The sequence below is a fragment of the Gasterosteus aculeatus genome, chromosome X (genome assembly GCF_964276395.1).
Source record: "Gasterosteus aculeatus chromosome X, fGasAcu3.hap1.1, whole genome shotgun sequence".
NCBI classification, from domain to species: domain Eukaryota; kingdom Metazoa; phylum Chordata; class Actinopteri; order Perciformes; family Gasterosteidae; genus Gasterosteus; species Gasterosteus aculeatus.
Window position 1 is genome coordinate 2733254 of NC_135698.1, and position 19292 is coordinate 2752545.

Sequence of the window (19292 nt, forward strand, 5' to 3'; positions counted from 1 at the left end):
CCTTTATGGTTTTCACCTCAGAAGCGCTCAGGCACGCCAGTGACCACCATGTCGCACAGCTGTGTTGTGTGTGTGGTTGTGTTGAGGTCTGGTACTGATTACGTGGAGGAGGGTGCTCATGGTGTGACACTGCTGACTGGCCTTTCACAGCTCATTAGCTGCCGTCCAATCCGAGAGCAGCAAGTGTGACCGCTGTTTGTTTGGACATGGCGGAGTGTGGGCAGCACATTGGACTGGTACAAAGACGCCCAATCACAGGCTCACATCCACTCAGACATGTACACACGCACACAGGCAGACACGCACGCATCAAGGCATAGGTAGGCAGTTTATTTAAAGGGTTTTCTTCGGTCTTTGCTGCTGAAAAATCATCTTCCAAGGATCAATAATCAATATAGTAACATTGCTTCATAATAGTATAGCACTATTACACACACACACACACACACACTTCTTTTGTTGATATTTCATACATTCTCTTCCATAACGTCAAAAAAACCACAATTCGAATGCCTATTTTAGGTATGCCTGTAACACAGATCCAAGAAACTTCCCAAAAAGGGAAATGCATTCATGACATTTCAGCAACTTGTGTTACACATTTTTGGCAATTACATATTTGTGGCATTTGGCTAAGGATGACAACTCCATCACTAGAGAAGTGGGAGTGAGCCACTCCGTGAGAAACGCCCACGGCGCTAAACGTTTAACCATCAGTAGCTGATCTCAGTTGGTTTTTGGTCAATTTGGCTTCCACGGAACAATAGAGTAACAATACTGAGTAACAATTCTGAAGGACTCCGTGTCCTTTATTAATGACGTGGTCTTTTCATCCAGGATATGGAGAACATCTACCAACAGAGGTGCTGGAGACAGAGCGTGCACCATCCACGCAGAACAAATATAAAAGGCATCACTAGAACATGATTCAGGAGATTGCAGTGCAGAGTTTCTGAGACTAAATGTAGTACATGTACGATACACAGGTCAATAATTTAATCAACCCAGGAGCATATTCAACGTTTCACAGTGGCAACAAGGTCATGGGTCACATCAGGTAAAGCTTACCACGAAGGGACACCCGAGAGGACGTATCGTCAGACCTTTATGTTCCTCATGGATATGACAGTCAAAAAAAGCAGCGGCACATAATCAAGTCCTACAACACAGAGGAATACGTACAGTATTTACAAGGTGAAACCACAACACATTCAAATACATTATGGATCTTAAATTGGATTCCACCTGCCAGAAAGTGCACCGTCCCAGCATTCGTGTGTAGAAGTCCCCCGTTGAAAAAGCCTCATTAATCAAGTTTCTAGATTAAAGCTAAACAGGACGGTTTGACGTCTCTCAGCCCTTTGAACGATAACGCGAGGCTCCCCCCAGCGGCCGGGGGAAGTAACACAATGAGGAGATCACTCATTTCACTTTAGCCGGATGCATTTCGCACACGCTACATGGATATATACATGCAGCAGGATAGGAACCGTGTCAGCTATGCATCTGGCGTTACAGCTCCACTAAAAAGGAAAATACTACCGCTATCAAGGCGTCTGAAAACACAAGACTATGGACGGCATTCCCGTGCCAACGTTATTGTTCTCCCTTCATGCAGGGAACGAGTGAGAATGATCAGACTCTCCATTATTAGTGTTCGGCGGGTCAATAGAGAGTTCCGCAGGCACTTGGGACGGATAAATATTTTGATTCCCGAAGTCTGATTAAAGAACATAAACAGGATCGGCGCTACGCTTTGAACGCGTGCCGTGAGTAAATGTGATTGACAGAAGACGGCTTTTTGTTCTTTCAGAGAGAACGAGAAGAACGAGCAGCATTAAAGACTGGAAGCAAGAGTCGGCAGCGGTAGGATGTGCACCTAAAAACATGGCCGTACGCGCGACTGGGCAACACACTGTATGGTTGTTTGGCCTCAGCAACAGTTAAGGCTCCTTTCATTGTTACTGGATGTTTCTCAATGGTCCTTTCGAGGGGCCCTGAGGGCCCCTGGGCCTGCGTAGGCCAGACCACGCACCACTGAAGCTCACTTGTTCAAACCTTTCGGAGACCTTTGGGTAGAGCCAGTCTAGCAGTTTCCCTGTTTAAAAAGGTTTTATGCAAAGCCAACAAAATATCTCCTGGCTGTAGCTTCAAGAGAATTCCTGTAAAACCAATTCGGGCAATAAGAGGCTGGATGTTGCTTCTGAATGTTAAATGCCAGAGATAATGTCTTATGTTACACACGTCTGGAGCTTTGTATTGCCCAATAGGATACTACAGCATCACAGAAATCTTTCAGTCAGCCTGCTTATCTCCCAAATAACACATAAAGCCCCCCAAGTCATCATAGTCTGGTTTGAACCACGGTTTGATGCGTAGGACAGTCTTTCACCAGACGCTGTTGGAACGGGCTTCGCCAACATGGAATAAAATGCGGCCGCCAAGGGATTGCTGAGAAGAACAGCATCACGGGTAGATCCCGTACGCACCACGTGGAGATCTTGTGGCACACCGAGGAGCTGCCTCTGGTCACGGACACCAGCTGATGATGTATTATTAGTGCCGATCACATGACCCGGTGCAGAGGAGCACCACCACGTTGGATAAACGGGGTTTGCTACAAGTATGGAACAGTGCAGTTGGTCGTTGTTGTTGTTGTTTCTCAGCGGCGCACCACACAAATGCAGTCAAACAGGCGGTCAGTCACATCGTCATCCATTGAGAAGAAATGGCTGATGTCGGTCTGATGGCGACCTCGAAACGTGGCGAACTCACTCTGCCGCCATTTTCTCTATGTGGTCACTCAGAAGCTTGTACTGTTCTGCGAAGGGGAAACAAACGGATCCGTAACAGGCCGCTGAACAGGGAGCTACGAGGTCGTGTGAAGCATATCAAATGAACGAATGGGCTGAGGGGAGTGTGTGTGTGTGTTTAATGCGTTACCTTCATGCAGGTTCCCAATGATTGCCTGCTTCTTCAGGAAGTCATTGCAAAGCTTCTTACTGAGCCCAAACGCCAGCATGTTGTGAGTGAATGTCCTGAAAACACAATGCAAATTAGTACAAATGGGAATTTTGTCATTAACCATTTACAACAACAAAAACCAAACCAATAAATGGTACTTTTACAGCACCTTTCTAGTCTTCTGACCACAGCTCTTTAACCCTACATGTGATAACATAATAATATTTTATTTATGCACTTAAGTCATGCACTTAGTCATGTTTAAACATTTTTAAATAATTTAAAGTAGCATTAATAGTATCAATCAGTCCACCATAATGTGATATCCGGTCTGAGAATGTATTCTCAACTAATGTGGTTGTGTTTTTCTACAAGCTGTATCCGTGTGGCAGCTTCCTCACCCCAGCTGGCCGAAGGCGATGTTCTCATCCATTTTGGAGCTGTCGTCCCTTTCCTCCTGGGTCATGTGACACCACTTCTCCCTGCGGCACAGACAGTCAGTCAGTCAGTGTCCGTTTTACTTTTAGCAGCAGTCAGAAGTTCTGTTATTCTAATATTCTGCTCTTGAGCAAAAACTGAATTTCCAGTCAATGTAAAACACAAAAAACACATTAGCCAGCCAGCAGCAAAATAATAAAACAACAAATGATTAATTCACAAAGAATCATTATTAACAAATGGATGAAAAGCGTCACCAACAATTCACCAACAGAACGAAAATAAATTGGGTTCAGGGAGGATGTTCATGTACTGTATTTCTGCCACAAATTAAATCTAAATAATTACCAGAGTCACTTTCTTACTATACATAAAATATCTACCTTAAAACCACCTGTAAGGAAATGTTTAGGGACTCTGTATTTGATCCCATCTGGATCCTCTGCTTTCATCTCTTTAGAGATGGAGGGTTCTTAATGTAAAATACAGTTTTAAAAGATTCGAGGCCTTGAAGCTGCATTCATCTACAACATGAGGGGTTAATGACTATTCATGTCTAATCAAACCAAATGTAGGGAACCTGCCCGGAACCGAGCAGCAGACTCCAGTAAGGATAACTTCCCAGGAAGTGAAGACCAAAGCTACAAAGGGAATATTCATTTGGTGGGGAAATAAAACACAACTCGGTCTACGGGTGAGGAAATGTTAGCTGACCCGTTTGTCTCAGAGAGGCCCAGTCAGGACCTTCGGGTGTCCCCCATGTGTATGCACACACATGGTGAATGGGCCGTATGATGTGAAGAGGAGAGTAGCAGTTCTTAGATTTGTTGCATCATTTTGAGGTCATTGGGGCAACTGTGGAGCTAAGACCATAATTGGTGCTTGATTATTAATCATAGCTGGATTATAATCAAATCCTTTGACAGTTTTAAAAGCAAAGAATTTATCAATAAACATTTCCTGTAAAATATTTAGAAAATACGGTACAAGATTTAATTAGCAAATTCATTTGTTTGTTTTGATTGTTTCATCTTTAAAGTATTTAAATTGTATTTTGATATTTAAATACGGGTTTTGTATTATGATATTTTATTAAAATAGAATTTCCATTGTATTTCAATATTTTCTAACTAAGTTAGTGTTTGAAGCTTCAATATTTACAGTTTCAATGTTGTGAGGGTTTTATTCTGAAGAAAGCTTTCCCTAAATCGAAGGAACACACAGCGTGCTTCGCCTGTACTTTTGTCAAAAAGCTTAGGAGTTTCTCCTTGTCCTCTTAACAAGGATTAAATGCACATAGTATGTATAGTATACACATATTATTCCAATGCATCGCGTAACCTAATGCTGTTTTTTCGTACAAGACAGAAACATAAATTGACTCGCTAATCGTCTGTCTCCTTCAGATACAACTTCAAAGCATCTGCCCTTTGTCTCCTCTCCACCCGGATTCACCTTAGTTTAGTTTATCTTTTAGGGCGGTGCACACATAGAAGGACAGACCTCTCGTCTTTTTCTCCATCCTGCGTTCCCCTGCCCGGCAGCAAGAACAAGGAGACATGGGTTAAGGTCAACATGCAGATAGAGGGAGGACGGCAGCAGCAGCAGCTGGCAGACCGGTGAAGATGAAAAGAGAGGAAGAGAAGGGAAGAGGACAGGGTTTGGGTTTTCAAAGTCGTTTTTTTGACAAAAACCTTCCCAAGACCCTGAAACCGCGTCTTTAACAGCAAACGGTGCGGACCAGACGAGGGCGCTGAACAAAAAGACGTTCAACCTGGCAACAAAACAAAGCTCAGGATGAAGGTCTGAAACTTTCAGCCCCTCTGTCCACAAGTCCACCAGGCCCGATCCCTCCACTGTCACCCCCATCCCAGCTCACATGCGCAGACGAGGCCTTTTCATGAAGGACGAAGCACTCTGCAATCAATGAACATCCCTTTTGAGGGGTGCATAAGTAGATACTATATGAGGACGATCAAGACGTGAGGAGCATATGTGAGAGTCGACCACTCAACCTGCACAGCAAGGGCTCAACAGCTGAGTTGACCTGCAATAAGACGACCCGGTGTTCTCCCTCGCTGTACGAGTGAGTGAGTGAGACAAGCCACAGTCTTGACCAAACATGGTTGTCCTTCAGTCAAAGAATCAGTGGTGTCTGCAGAGTTTATGTTGTCAATAATTGTCCGGATACCAAACAGGTTTGGTCTTTATAAACTAAATCCAGGATCCCCCCATGTGTATTTGATAAGGCTCTGGAAAGCACTTTAATAGTCCATACGGGGGAGGGCAACCTCTGTATGGACTAATGGAGGCCCTGAAACACTGGTTTCGTGACAAAGGATGTTTTAGGTGTACCGACTGTAAAGCCCTCTGAGGCTAATTTGTAATTTTGGGCCATTCAAAATGAAATCAATTGAAAATCTAATTGAATCTCTCCTGGACAGCTGCATTGACCTCAGCGGTGTGCTGGTAGCAGAAAACACCAACAACATGTGCTCTTCCAACCTCCCACTACAGCCACAGATAACGGTCATGAGCTTCTCTCATTTCCCACATTTGCTAAAATGAATTGTTGATAAATCCTGTTGTCGTGAGCAAAGCAGCAGGTAGAGCTTTCTTTTTCCAGCCCGACAATAAGCAGCTGACCCATCACCAACTAGCAGACATGATAATTGCATTTTCAGTTCTCCAAAACAGAACAGCAAGGCCTGCACTAATACCATCGCCATGGCTGAGGGCACACCCAGACCACTAAGAACCATATCAACTTTTAGTATAAGCGCATAATACAGCTCCTTTAAGGGGTGAGATCCCCTACTTTTGATCAATTTTGCTTTTTAAATGCAGGTGTAGAGAGGGAGCGCCGGGAACCGCGAGGTTGGCGGTTCAAGCCCCGGCTGCTCCGTGTCCCATGTCGAAGTGTCCCTGAGCAAGACACCTTACCCCTAAATGCTCCCCGGGCAAAAATATAAAACCCCATGGGTTAAAAATGCAACGCAAGTCGCTTTGGATAAAGGTCAGCTAAATGACCTGTAATGTAATACGGTTCATCTTAAAAGGAGTTTATTTTCTAAAGTTTAGGGGTCTGTCTTTTTTAACGGAAAGTTTGTCTGACACATTATCTTTGTCGTAGTCCACGTTTTCTCGAAGTTTCTTGGCTACAAGGAACAACCTGCTCCACATCCATGTCAAATTAAACTCAAATTGGGGTTCTGAGGAGTCTCCTCCGGTCAAGAACAAGCAGGCTCAGTTACAGCTCATTTCTTTCAGCTGTCAACTTCCTCAACTTGACACTACAATGATATCCACGGTTGACGCCTTCTAAAAGACACTTACTAGACCAGTTAAATACCGGTTCCCCCCGGAAACAGAAGACAGGTGAGTAGAGGTGTGGGACATCAGAAGCTTATCAGGCTGAAACATACTCTACACCATTGGGACATTTGTCTTTGGATAAAGTTCTTTCAGTCAAGATTATATCGCTACAGCATCTCCAACCTTTATCCAAGACATTTTTCGTCTGACAGGTAGTGACCCTGGAACACATACATATTTTGAAACATGCGGCATTTTCCCTCACAATGCAGCACTGTGACCCTGTAGGTTTCCCTTCCACACTGACCTCGTGGTTGGCGACCTCTTCTTCCTCTCACAATGGACGGCATCAAAAAATGAAGCATTCCAAAATCTCAGCGTGTGCCTGGGGGAGAAAATGGACGACATGTTAGAAGTTACTTGCCTAACCTACTTTACCAAGCACTGGACACGTCAGCAAGTGGAAGAAAAGTAAATCATTAAATGATCAGCCTGGTTACACCGGCCACATCTCATTTCTCCAGGCAAAGCATGGAAGCAGAGTCACCAAAGATGTGAGGCCGGTCATTTCTAGGACGATGATACAATTCCTCTCCAGTGGTTTACAACAAAAACACGTCAAACTGCTCTGTGCATTATAACATACTTTAAATTCAGTTCAGGAACATTTATTACCAAAATATGTTAAGACATACAAGGAATTTGACTTGGTGGTTGGTGCATTACATCGGACAGTAAGACAAGGGACAACAAGACATGAGACAACAGAGTGCAAGAGGAATTTAAATTAAAAATAAAGTGCACCAGCAGACAGAAAGTGTATCTACATGTGGAGTGTGAAGGGAGTGACCGGTGGAGAGGTATGCCCGGCGTAACCCTACTATTGCCGTTGTTCAGATGGTGGGGGGGGAACAGAGGAACATTAATTCCCTCCCTCTATTTACATAGTGCTTTACGTGGTAGGCACTTTACGGTAAAACCAGCACACAGATACAGCAATTAAAACTTTCTACAACTTCCCTAGTAAGTACATATTTTTCAATCATTCCGCATTCAGTCCGTGATTGTCGGCCAGGCCTTTTCTCTGTTTAACTACAGCTGCCGTTTTTTTGCATATTAGATGCTTCACTTATAACTTAGACTCTTTATAAGTTTCCATTATTAGTTGCTTCTCGGCGGGTGAAAAATATGCCGCACGCGTCTTCTCCATTCCTGCGTCCGTAAATCTGTGATTGATGAAACATTTTTTGTCCGGGGTGAGAGGGGTCGGCCGCCATCTTTTTAGCTCGCTTTAGGGTCCTGGAAGCGAACAAGTCCTGCAGGGACGGCAGATTGCAGCCGATCACCCTCTCTGCAGAGCGGATGAGACGCTGCAGCCTGCCCTTGTCCTTGGCTGTGGCTGCAGCGTACCAGACGGTGATGGAGGAGCAGAGGATGGACTCGATGATGGCCGTGTAGAAGTGGACCATCATTGTCTTTGGCAGGTTGAATTTCTTCAGCTGCCTCAGGAAGAACAACCTCTGCTGAGCCTACTTTGTGATGGAGCTGATGTTCAGCACCCACTTGAGGTCCTGGGTGACGATGGAGCCCAGGAAACGGAAGGAATCCACAATAGTGACGGGGGAGTCACACAGGGTGATGGGGGAAGGTGGAACTCCATTCTTCCTGAAATCCACAACCATCTCCACTGTCTTCAGAGCGTTGAGCTCCAGGTTATTTTGGCTGCACCACGACACCAGATGGTCAGACTCCCACCTGTAGGCGGACTCATCCCCATCAGTCCAATAAGGGTGGTGTCATCCGCAAACTTTGGTAGCTTGACGGACTGGTGGTGCAGCTGTTGGTGTACAGGGAGAAGAGCAGAGGGGAAAGAACGCCGCCTTGGGGGGAACCGGTGCAGAGTGGCTGAGACATGTTTCCCCAGCTTCACGTGCTGCTTCCTGTCCGACGGGAAGTCTGTGATGCACTTGCAGGTGGAGTCGGGGGAAGTGATCATCAAAAATCCGCAATATTATTCTGACCTTCTACAAAGATAACTTGTGTGTGCAGGGACTTTATCTGTAGTTATCAAACCACTTTTCAGCTCTATTCCTCTTTCTCGGGTTTGGACTCGGATTGTGGTCTGCTTATTCAGTGAACCCTGTTGTACCCTTCTGTCTAGTCTACAAAATGTATTTTTTCTTTATTTTTTCTGGAAAGTTTGAGTGTGGTTTCCATGGAAACATTGCTCTGACAGCTTGACTGATTAGCAGTGGGGGTGGGACTTAATGAAGGGTATCTTCACCTCTAGGAGGTTCAGCAAAAGCTTTAATCAATATTTATATATCAACAAAAACCAAACAAAAGGCAATGTTAATTTCACACTTTTGTGGTGAACAGAATCGAGGATTTAGCTTTTGCATCTGTTCCGTTTGCCTTAACTTACCAGATGGGTTGCTGCTTCAGGTGAGTGTATAGGTACACCTTCTCTCCTTTCTTTTTCGTTGATGCCTCAGACACTGGGATGGAGAACACGTGGCAGGTTGCTGAATCACGTTTTATAAAACCTTAGTGGAGCACGTTAAAGCTCACTCCAATAACTGCAGTTCAAGAGAGTTATGGTGCACCGTACCTGGTGACTTGGGCTTTGCCTCAAATGGGCTTTCCCCTTCCCTAGAAATGAGAACACGGGTTAAGACCAAGACAAAGATATGACCACTCTGAACGGCCACGTCAACGAAAGGATGATGAATCCGCTCACTCAGTCTTGGGAGCCATGGAGCCTCTCAGCTTGCCTCCAAAGAAGCCTTTGGCGTCCGTCTTTGATGTGGTTTTGAGGAGGCGCTCAGCGGCATCCTTCTTCATGGACAGCCAGGAGTTCGCTTTGTAGATGTACGTGTCCAGACCAGCCGGAGGACCACTCCCATCCAGTAACTCAGAGGGAGAGGGCTGGGACTTCCCTGAACGAGAGCAAAGTGAGAAAAATGGGCGATCTGGGTTCAACGGGGAACCTAGTTGACCTTCCAACATGTTAAGTGACTGTCTGATGATTGATTATTTTCATTTTAGCCGGCTGCAACTGAGTGAGCCGAACCTTAAAACAGAGTCCATCGGCTCTGGAAATGGATTAAGATCAATTCACAAATGTGAATGGGTGAATGATGTCATGTAGTGTTAAAGCGCTTGGTCGGAAGACTAGAAAAGCGCTACACAAGTACAGTCCATTTGCCATTTATTATAGTGTTTTCTTATTGCACAGCTCCTGTTTTCCTCTGTTGCTTAGAGCCTGCAGCGCTGCTTCCAGTGCATCTTGTTTTAAAAAGAGCTTAGGGCACCATATTGGTTGATTGTCATGGTCTTCAGCCAATCAGATCTTTAGTTTGACATGTTTGGCGTATTCTTTGAATTACCTTCATAAGTACGCCTGCATTTAACATACAGCGCGGCAGGAACGTATGCTAGCAGATCTTAGTATTTAGCAAAAGATCAGGATTAACTTTGTCTGAATCATAATCCTTTTCACTGGGAGAGCAACCAAAATACAACGAATCACTGATATCCTTCATTGGTGAAAAAGATAAAGGCCCGACTGATCCTGGAAATTACAGACCTGTGAGTTGGATTAATGTGCAGTATGATCTTTGCTAGGTTGTAAACTATTCTACTGTGCTTAATACAATCAAAAAAACATCAGGGTTGGTATAAATATGAATGCATGCCAATATCAAGAGGATGTAGTCGAGCAATGATAGAAACATTTCCGTTTAAATAGATCCCAAAATGGCTTAATTATTTGGGAATTATTCTGGAGCTAAACCAACGTGGGTAAAGATGGAAGGGATACCAGCTGCAGCATACAGGTTATAGACATTCTACACAAAAACACATAAACAAAGGTCTAATTTTACAATACTCTGAGTGGACATGGGCAAGGGCACACAAGATGCTCGGCATCTCTCGTTACAAAGAAGACTACTCCTCACTTTGGAATAATCCTGTCATTTGTATAGGAAAAAAAACAATTCTATGGGATATTCAGATCATTTGAGAACCGTAAAAAGAAAATCTAAGTTACAGGAGAAAGCGGATTTCTGAACGTATTTACAGCCGAGGAGCAGCATAGGGAAGGTGTTTGGACTGAAAAGAGCAGAGAAGGAAAACAACCGGACTGAAGAATTTCTCGCACACGCTGCCTCAATATTCTACAGGATAATATAAAATATTCAAATTAGAATGTGCGAAGGCCTGAGACCAACGTGGCAAAAGGGCTGAGGGAAAATGTTTGGCAGGAGATCATATCGAAGGAAGGCTGGACAAGAACTACAGGAAACGTATGATGTGTGTAATTGCAAAAAAAAAAAAAAAAGGTGTCTGCGGAGCAGAAAAAAAGTCCTCTAACCCCGGCCATAGCAGATCAGATCAGATTACTTGTTTTTTGTTTTACCATTATGTGCGTATTTTGTTTATATGTTCAAGTGGGTGTGAGTGCATGTGTGTATGCATATATAGGTGCATATCTATGTATGCCTATGGGTATGTGTGTATGTGCATATGTATATTGATGGTTGATTTTTAATGCATATCTGAAAATGCATAACATTTTGCTCACAAAAAAGTAGCTGCAGCATGTCCTGTTAGCCTGTTCTCTCTTTCTGATCCTAATAACTAATAACTAAAGCATGACAGGAAGGATAAAGATGAGAACACCACTTGATGTCTCTGATGAAGGGAAATAGAAATGTGGGGACAAAACAAACAGCTTTGTGATTTGATTTATTATTTATGGATTTTGTCTTTATTTTTTATAAAAAGATGACTATTTGAGTGCATTAAAAAAAAAGCATTTTTGTGAAGAAAGTCAATTATTTTCAAACCATAATACATAAAATACATGTACTAATCGTACCGTGTGAATTCGTTACTATTGACACTGAGCTGATATTCGGACATATTTGAACGGATGATTTAACGTTCAGACTTCTACTCTCACACAACAAAGTAAACTTCACGTCTCACGTCATGTGGATTCGGTGCGAGAGACCGTTTCCCTTCCGACCAAACACAGTGCAGGGTTGCATACCGTGCAGGTCTAGCTTTTATGTCAAAATATTCACTGCAGGCGGATGTTGAAAAGGTATTGCATACGCGTTTGCTGCTGCAAAAAGAAACCACAGGACCAACCTGTGGTGGCAACACTCACTCGATTAGCACCGGGCGAGGAAAATGATGCAAGTTTTTTTTAAATGTGTGCAATAAAAGGCTCATTGTGAACCAGTTTGAAAAGAAAAGTCACTCCAATACATGGCACATGAGGTTTGAGTAAGACCTTACCACTGTAGTAATACGTGAAGCACATAGTCATGAGGTTCTTGGCCGGGCTGTAGTCATCCATCTGGTAACATCTGTGAACACAGAATTTCTTAAAAAGAGGATCCTATGATGACTTTACTGGAACGTATGTAATTTACTGAAGGAATCTCGCTCAAAGGATGAGAACATGGAACAGTAGTAATCCAGTAAAAGACGCAAGCCACATTGAGTTCTTCTCCCTCTGTGTCATAAAGCGAGTGTGATGCTGCATAAGGGATTTCTCTCGAACTTAATTCAAGATCACTAAGATCTTCTGACACCAATCTGTTAGTGATTCCCAGAGTAAATACAAATCATGGGAAAGCATCATTTAGTTACTACGCAACAAACAGCTGGAATAAACTTCCTGAAGATTTAAGACTTAAACTCTGACCACGTTTAAAACAAGACTGAAAACTTTTATGTTCAGCTTCGCCTTCTGCTAAATTTGACCTACATTGCACTTTTAACCTGTGCCTTTAATTAAACAATTTAAATAAGATTTTAATTTATAATTTTATTTGCTGTTTTTAATTGTCTTTTAATTCCTGCATTTTATTTCACTTTATCGTATGAAATGTTATGATGTGAAGCACTTTGAGTCTGCCTTGTGTATGAAAAGCGCTATACAAATAAACTGGCCTTGCCTAATTGAATTCCTCAAATTGGGATTCATCAAACACTAAATAATAGCCCCTTAACATGCATCTTCTCCCTTTTAAGTTATGTGGTTTTGCAGAGTTTTTTTTGTTTTCTTTTTAGGGGAAGAACTGAGAAGAACATTAACAATGTTGTAAATGTCTCAACTATCACATCAGACTCACTCAAACAGAACCACCGCAAACGACTGCACCAGTCTGTAGAAGGTGGCTTCGCTCACACACTTAGAGTGGCAGCGCTGTGAACACAGCGGGACAGAGTTGAAAAAGTTAAAACACCTCAACAACCATCGGCTAAGTTACACACACAGAAAACCGGACAAATTAGAAAAGAAAACAGTGGACTTCTGTATGCAGGGGGTGCAAACAAAAACATGTAATTCTTTGGCAGTTGAATGTGGAATTCTTCATTTCCTTTTGCTTACCTGTGCGCTGACGTATTTTGCAAACCACTCCCGGCCTTTACCGTTCTCCCCACTGCACAGCTCTCCGAAACGAGCCTTCTCTTCCTGGTCAAAGTCCTTCCTGTGAAAACAGGGTGGAGAAACGTAGAGCCTGGATCGACACGCAAAGAGGTTTCATTTTCGCCAGCTCTGTGGGCTTAAGGGCTGCGGTAATTATCACGCGCATGTAATTGGGAGAGATGTTTTTCTAAATAAAAAGACATTTCCGCAGTTCTCATGGCAAGACATCCATTCTTTTTAGACAAGATGGATTAAGACATTGGTCTGTGGTCAGATTTACCAGATGGTAAAGAGGTCAAAGGGTGACGGATAGCAAATTACCTGACAGAGAACTCAGAAATGACCAAATGTTAGTAAAACTAAATAGATAAATGAAATTACAAAAGAATTAAAGGTACCCTGCTATTTAGAAATGCCCTTTCAACAGTTCACCCTGCTCATATTAAATCTCTTATCAAGTATTCTGCTCGACATGCTAGTGAGTCATGGGAATCTCTGACATGTTGCATCTGGTTGTAAATACACAGCGCAAAGCAGGACGGATGACCAAACAGCCTGGAAGAGTGAGCAATGACTAAACAAATGGGTTGAACAAAAACAACCGACTGAGCACTTGTGCAAGATTGAGAGGGTGGGGACAGAGGACAGGTTGCAAATGGTGGCTCCAGACAAATTTGAGCAAAAGTGTGGTTCCTTGCCGGACGAGACTGAACCATCAATGTTAAATCTTGTATGTCCATTTGCAGAGCTAAAGTCATTTGCATTTTCAGCCTTAGAGACTCGGACATCAGGAGGGAACTTTAAAGGTGAGGAGTTACTCCTCCACAGCTGAGGGGGTTTGGGCAACTAACTAACTAGGATGCCTCATGGACGCCTCCCACTGGAGGTTTTACGGTCGCGCCCGATGGGTAGGAGGCCCTGGGAGACCCCCGACACTCTTCAGGGATCACATCTCCCAGCGCCCCCAGAAGGAGATGGAAACTGTTGGCGGTTAGAGGAAGTCTGGGCCGCCTGCGACCCAAACCCTGGAACAGCAGAGGAAAATGGATGGATAGATGGAGGATAATATAATTTTCAAGCAGAAAGCTTCAATCATAATTATATTATATATATATCTGCAATCTGGTAAAGGGAAACACCTTTGAGTGTTCTGATCAGTATCAGTAGATGTTACTGGTTAAGAAATAAATGAGGGGTATCACTGTTCATTTATGCCTATAAAACATGGTGATACCAGGCAAAACACACATAAGTCATAGACCAGTGTGTGGTTAGTATTTGTGGAAACTCTAAAGAAGCTTTAGTATACAGACCTCACAGCAGAGAAACTGTGAATATCTGGATTGTCCGGCCACGATTGGCCGATTTGCACTTTAAACCCCTCGTTTGACACATCAGAGCCTATTGGATCCAAGTAGCCCCACGTTGAGAAGAGTTCCAGGTCCCTCAGACACCCAGATGGTTTGGGCACGTCTGAGTGAAACGTTAGACATCGCCCACATATAACAAGAATTCTTCCTTACCGTCCGTTAAACACCTTCTCCACGTAAGCCTTCATAAACTGCCTCCTCTCCTCCGTCTCACTGTCGGTGTCCTCGCCACTGTGAGAGGACGAGGATGACGACCTCCTCCTGTTGGACGGCGAGTCCATGTCGTTTTCGCTGTCTGCCGACTCCGTAGCATCGCTGTCTTCGTCTCCGTCCTTTGGGTGGAGGTGGGCGGGGCAGGGCTCGGTTTGTGCCGTGGGCTGCGGCAGTGACGGCTGCTGGTGGACTCCCACGGAGGGGGCCTGCTCTGGGGAGAAAATGGCAGCACGGTCCTGGTGTCGGCCTCCATCTATGCGGAGAGCTGGGGCGTCAGAGGGCGGGTCCAGGTCGATCAGGTGGTCTGCTGCTACGCCCTCCATGTTGGCAGCAGGTCCCTTCCGGGGTCCGATAAGGATGCGAGTTGAAGGTCCAGACTGCACAGTTATGGGGGTTTTTTACTTGTCGAGAACTTGAACATCAAGTGGACTCACAAACTCAACTTATCTGTGAACAAAGGAAAGAAAAAATAAGTTTTGTGATAACTCTTTACATTTACAATTAAAAATGTGCTTGGTTTGGAAACGTATCTTTAAACAACAGAAACACTCTGCATCGAGTTGTTAAATGTTCTAGCAGGCCGATTGGGCGAGTCACAGCTTAGCCCGGAGTCACAAAGGATAACATCCTAAAAGGACAACTCCCACTCTGTGTGCAGTGAGTTTCTGCACTTTCCTTCCAGACAGGAGGTATATAGTCACATGGTATTGGACAAAGTGCTATCAAGCCAACAAAAAATAGCAACAGTACACACAGATGCTATAGAATCGACGCTTGTATTTGTTTTACTTGGTTGGTGGTTTACCGATTTAAACCCTTTGGTGCTTCTATCATGTTTGTCTAGTGTTTTGTGCCTCGTCTTCTACTGCAAACCAAGCGTGCAGATAAAGTAATGGGACACTAACGTGAAGTCTAGGAAACGACTATGCTCATTTTTCAGGTTCTATGGATTAAGCTCGACCAATCATTTAATGGCAAACAATGAATAATATTAACTAAAGAAAGGAAAATTGCAATATTAATATAATTGTAAGTTGCAGAACAGCCTGACCAGCCGGACTCCTGTGGGAATCAGTGAAATCATGTGGGCAGTTGTGGAACTTCTTTTCTCCGGTTGGGAGTACTGGGATTCAACCCACCTACCCTGGCTGTCTCCAGTCGACGAGCGACGGGTTGCCCCCAACAATCCTCAACCCAACGGACAACAAGAAAAGTTCAAGCAGGGAAACATAGGTGTCATCTATATTCTGACATATGCGCCGATCAACCCTTTTGACTCAACATTACACAGCGACGCTTCTTTTAAATGAGTTGGGTGTCAAATTACAAAAGAAGCTTGAGCGATTCGGTGCAGAAGACCTATGCTTGTTGCTGAAATCCATTTAGATGGGATTTGTCCACGCTGTCACACCGTCATGACTCGCTGGGACATTTCAAATTAGAGCCAGTGACGGTTAATAATGAAACCGTTGCTGCTTCTACAGCAGGTTAAACCGTTAAAGGCACGGCAGTGGAGCACCTCCAGGTAAAACGGGACAATCCCTCATAGTCTCAAAGACAAAACTGAGCCAGGATGATGTTGAAAAAAAAATACTGCTCAGCTCTATTTGAACTTAATAATATATTTTATTAATAACAAACTATTCATCAATAGATCTTAGAGTGCCACAGAGCCAGCAAAAACACAGTTAAAACATTTAAAAAAAGTAAAAACTAGAAGACAAAAAGAGGAAAACTCAAACTTGTCTGACCTGGGGCTTAGTTTACAATGTGCCTTACCCTATACCCTATTATTATGAATAACGTTAAACCAAGACGGGAATGATGACCAAAAGTAATGGAAATTGTAATAAACCAGAACCATTGATTTAGGTCCAGAGCCAGCCTGAATGAATGTTGTTTTCCACCACGGTCCCTGAACCAACTAGGGCTCACCGCTCCAAGAAGTTACAGCAGTCCACCAGTTGACTTGGATCAGACCTCCACAGGTAGCAGGGAGTCGGTGAAGTGCTCCCGGAACAGGAAGGTCGGCCCCGGACACTTCTACAGGGGCCCGACCCAAACAAAACTGGACCATGTTATGTGTCCCCTGATTAAAAGGTGTCATCGGGAGCGGTTCCTATCACCAACTAGCAGCGACTACAAAGTCCCATTACCACAGAAACACTATGAAATCACAAATCCCACCAATTAATACTATTTATAATATGGAGAGTATGCAGCAAAACAATGCAAAAGGTCAGTCACCAGTAGCACTACAGTGCCAGTGTTGCAGCTGAACTTCAATCCCTCACACGTCACCGGTTTGTGACAAGCTGAAGTAGCTGATGGCAGACGCATCAGGTGTCGTCTCTCAGCTGAGGGGAATGATGTAATCAGTAAGCGTTGTCCCCCAGACAACAACGACGACAACAACGGACAACGATAAATCTGTTTTTAGAAGCGAGCGAGACATCTGGAGACACAAAGATGGCGGCATCTCACCCCACCACCGAGTCAGCAAACGCGGCGCACGGTGAGCCCTACGTCTCCCCCCCGTTAAATAACTCAAATAGGTTTGAATATCAAGGGCACGACATTGAAACCACCACATCCACTTCCTACCGAAGCGCGCTGCACCAGAGGGTTACTCAGAGCGCAGTCGCGCCAACACGATCAGTGAAATGTACACGAAGGGGAAAAGACAGAGAGAGAACAGTCAGAGAATAATGCTTATGTGTGTGTATGTATGTATATATATATATATATATATAATATATATATATATATATATATAGAAATAAATAATATATCATGTATCTACTTCTGGGATGGGTTCCGTTCTCTTCAAAATGCTCTCTCTTTCATTTGTTTTTTCCTCCTGTGGAATAAAAATGTGTACGTATGTATCCTTGTTGTAACAGTTATCTGGAACTGCTCACGGTTTCCTTCTGGAAACTTCTGATTAGGGAAACACAAAAAGTTTTGGGACGTTTTCCGAGAATTTGAAACAAACAATTTGTGTATATATATATATATATATATTATACACACACATTCACACCCATATTTTAATTGCTGGCTGCCATGTTTCGGGGTTAAGCTTAATTATGCTATTATTAATATGTTCGGTTTCTAAACAGAAAAAAAATCATTATGTTTATCCATAACCAATAAGCTGATTTGATTTTACTTTTCAAGCATCAGATAGCAGAATAATTAAACAATGCATATGCAAAGAAGTATACCTTTCTTTTTTTAATTGTCGGTTTATTGAGGGGAAATTGTCCTGCTCCTTTCCTACTCAGGGCGCAACCGGCCCGCTCTCCCTGACATTCTATCATGTACCATCAATAATAATAATAATAACGTATGCGTGTTTTTCTGTACGTAAATAAAAGGTCCCGCCGGACTCCGTTGGAACTATTTGACAGTTGCATCATCCATTGTGTCTCGGAGGAAGTTTTGAGCAGATAGCGTGATGAAGTACCAAGTATAAAAAAAACCCGGCCACCTGTATAATAATAAACGCCCCTCGATTCAGCAACAATGTCGCGCTGTGCTCCGCTTCACGGGGGTCGCGAGCCAACTCGTCTCCCAATTGCCACGTCGCTGAGGGTCGTCGGGCTCCCGCGGTCTCCGCCGAGGACCACCAGCTGTTAACCAACGTCGACGCAGGCACGGGAGCGCGGATGCACGCGGGCGGCGGGACTCGAACCCGCGGCGGCTCCGCGCCGAACAAACGCCGCGCGCGAGGCGGACGTTTCCCGGGCCGAGGCGCGCTCGCGTTTGAAGGAAAAACGGGGAATCCGCAACCGAATAGTCCGCACGTTCGAAGACAAGTCTTCAAACTCGTAAACAACAACGGGCCAAAAAAAAAAAAAAAACGCCACTGACGCGAAGTCCACGCTCTGTAACCACGTTGAATTCAAACAAACACACACACGCACACCAGAGAAGCCGCGCGAGGACGACGTAAACGACCCGTAGAACGGTGAATGAAACCGGTATTTCACGGGACCACGTCAGAAGGAGCAGCTGTACCTGCGCGGGGCGTCTCTCGCCGGCTCGTCTCGGCTCTTGTGTGCGGCGGAGGGTTTCGCTCACGTCGGCGTGGAAGGAGGAAGAGCGCGCACGCGCGTCAAGAGGCGGATTGAGACGAGGGGACGAGGAGGGGGAAACCTGATGACGTCAGCAAGTAGCGCAGCCAATGAGCACGCAGTGCTGCGTGAATCATACCGGATACATACTACACAATAAAGGTGCCGTTGCTAGGCACAACAATATACTGTATATACAGTGTATATTTATATATATATATACACACAATAACCAATTTTGAGCATTTAAGTCCTTCCACTGCCATTCCTTGAATATTTTTCTAAAATGAACTTATCATTTACAGATTTATGCATGCTATCATACTATTTTAATTGGACATGTGTTCCATGCACTTCGCTAGAGTTTGAAAGTATTGAATTAATTTACATCGACTAAATTAAAGAGCAGCAGATTTTTTTGTAATATGTGTATCCACCAGTAAATTACTGTTTAGTAGTAGT

General features: G+C 43.9%; 1 protein-coding gene across 4 annotated transcripts; it reads right to left on the reverse strand.

The window, feature by feature from the left end:
* Positions 1-314: 314 nt before the first annotated feature.
* LOC120809038 (uncharacterized protein KIAA0513) lies at positions 315-18926 on the reverse strand. 4 transcript variants are annotated; one of them, XR_013451107.1, is made up of 13 exons: positions 18775-18923; positions 14692-15198; positions 13130-13229; positions 12870-12943; positions 12028-12098; positions 9458-9656; positions 9329-9369; positions 9143-9215; positions 7025-7102; positions 4858-4935; positions 3366-3446; positions 2944-3038; positions 315-2821 (listed from the first exon to the last, which is right to left on the reverse strand). XR_013451107.1 is itself a non-coding variant. In XM_040162562.2 (13 exons), exons 2-13 carry the CDS (start codon positions 15072-15074, stop codon positions 2772-2774), a joined length of 1275 nt encoding a protein of 424 aa, XP_040018496.2. In that variant the 5' UTR covers positions 15075-15198; positions 18775-18923; the 3' UTR covers positions 315-2771. The 4 variants fall into 4 exon arrangements, 3 of the variants coding, with proteins under 3 accessions (XP_040018496.2, XP_040018497.2, XP_040018498.2); XM_040162562.2 differs by having other exon boundaries at positions 4906-4935; XM_040162563.2 differs by having other exon boundaries at positions 4906-4935; positions 14692-15128; positions 18775-18893.
* Positions 18927-19292: the final 366 nt, after the last annotated feature.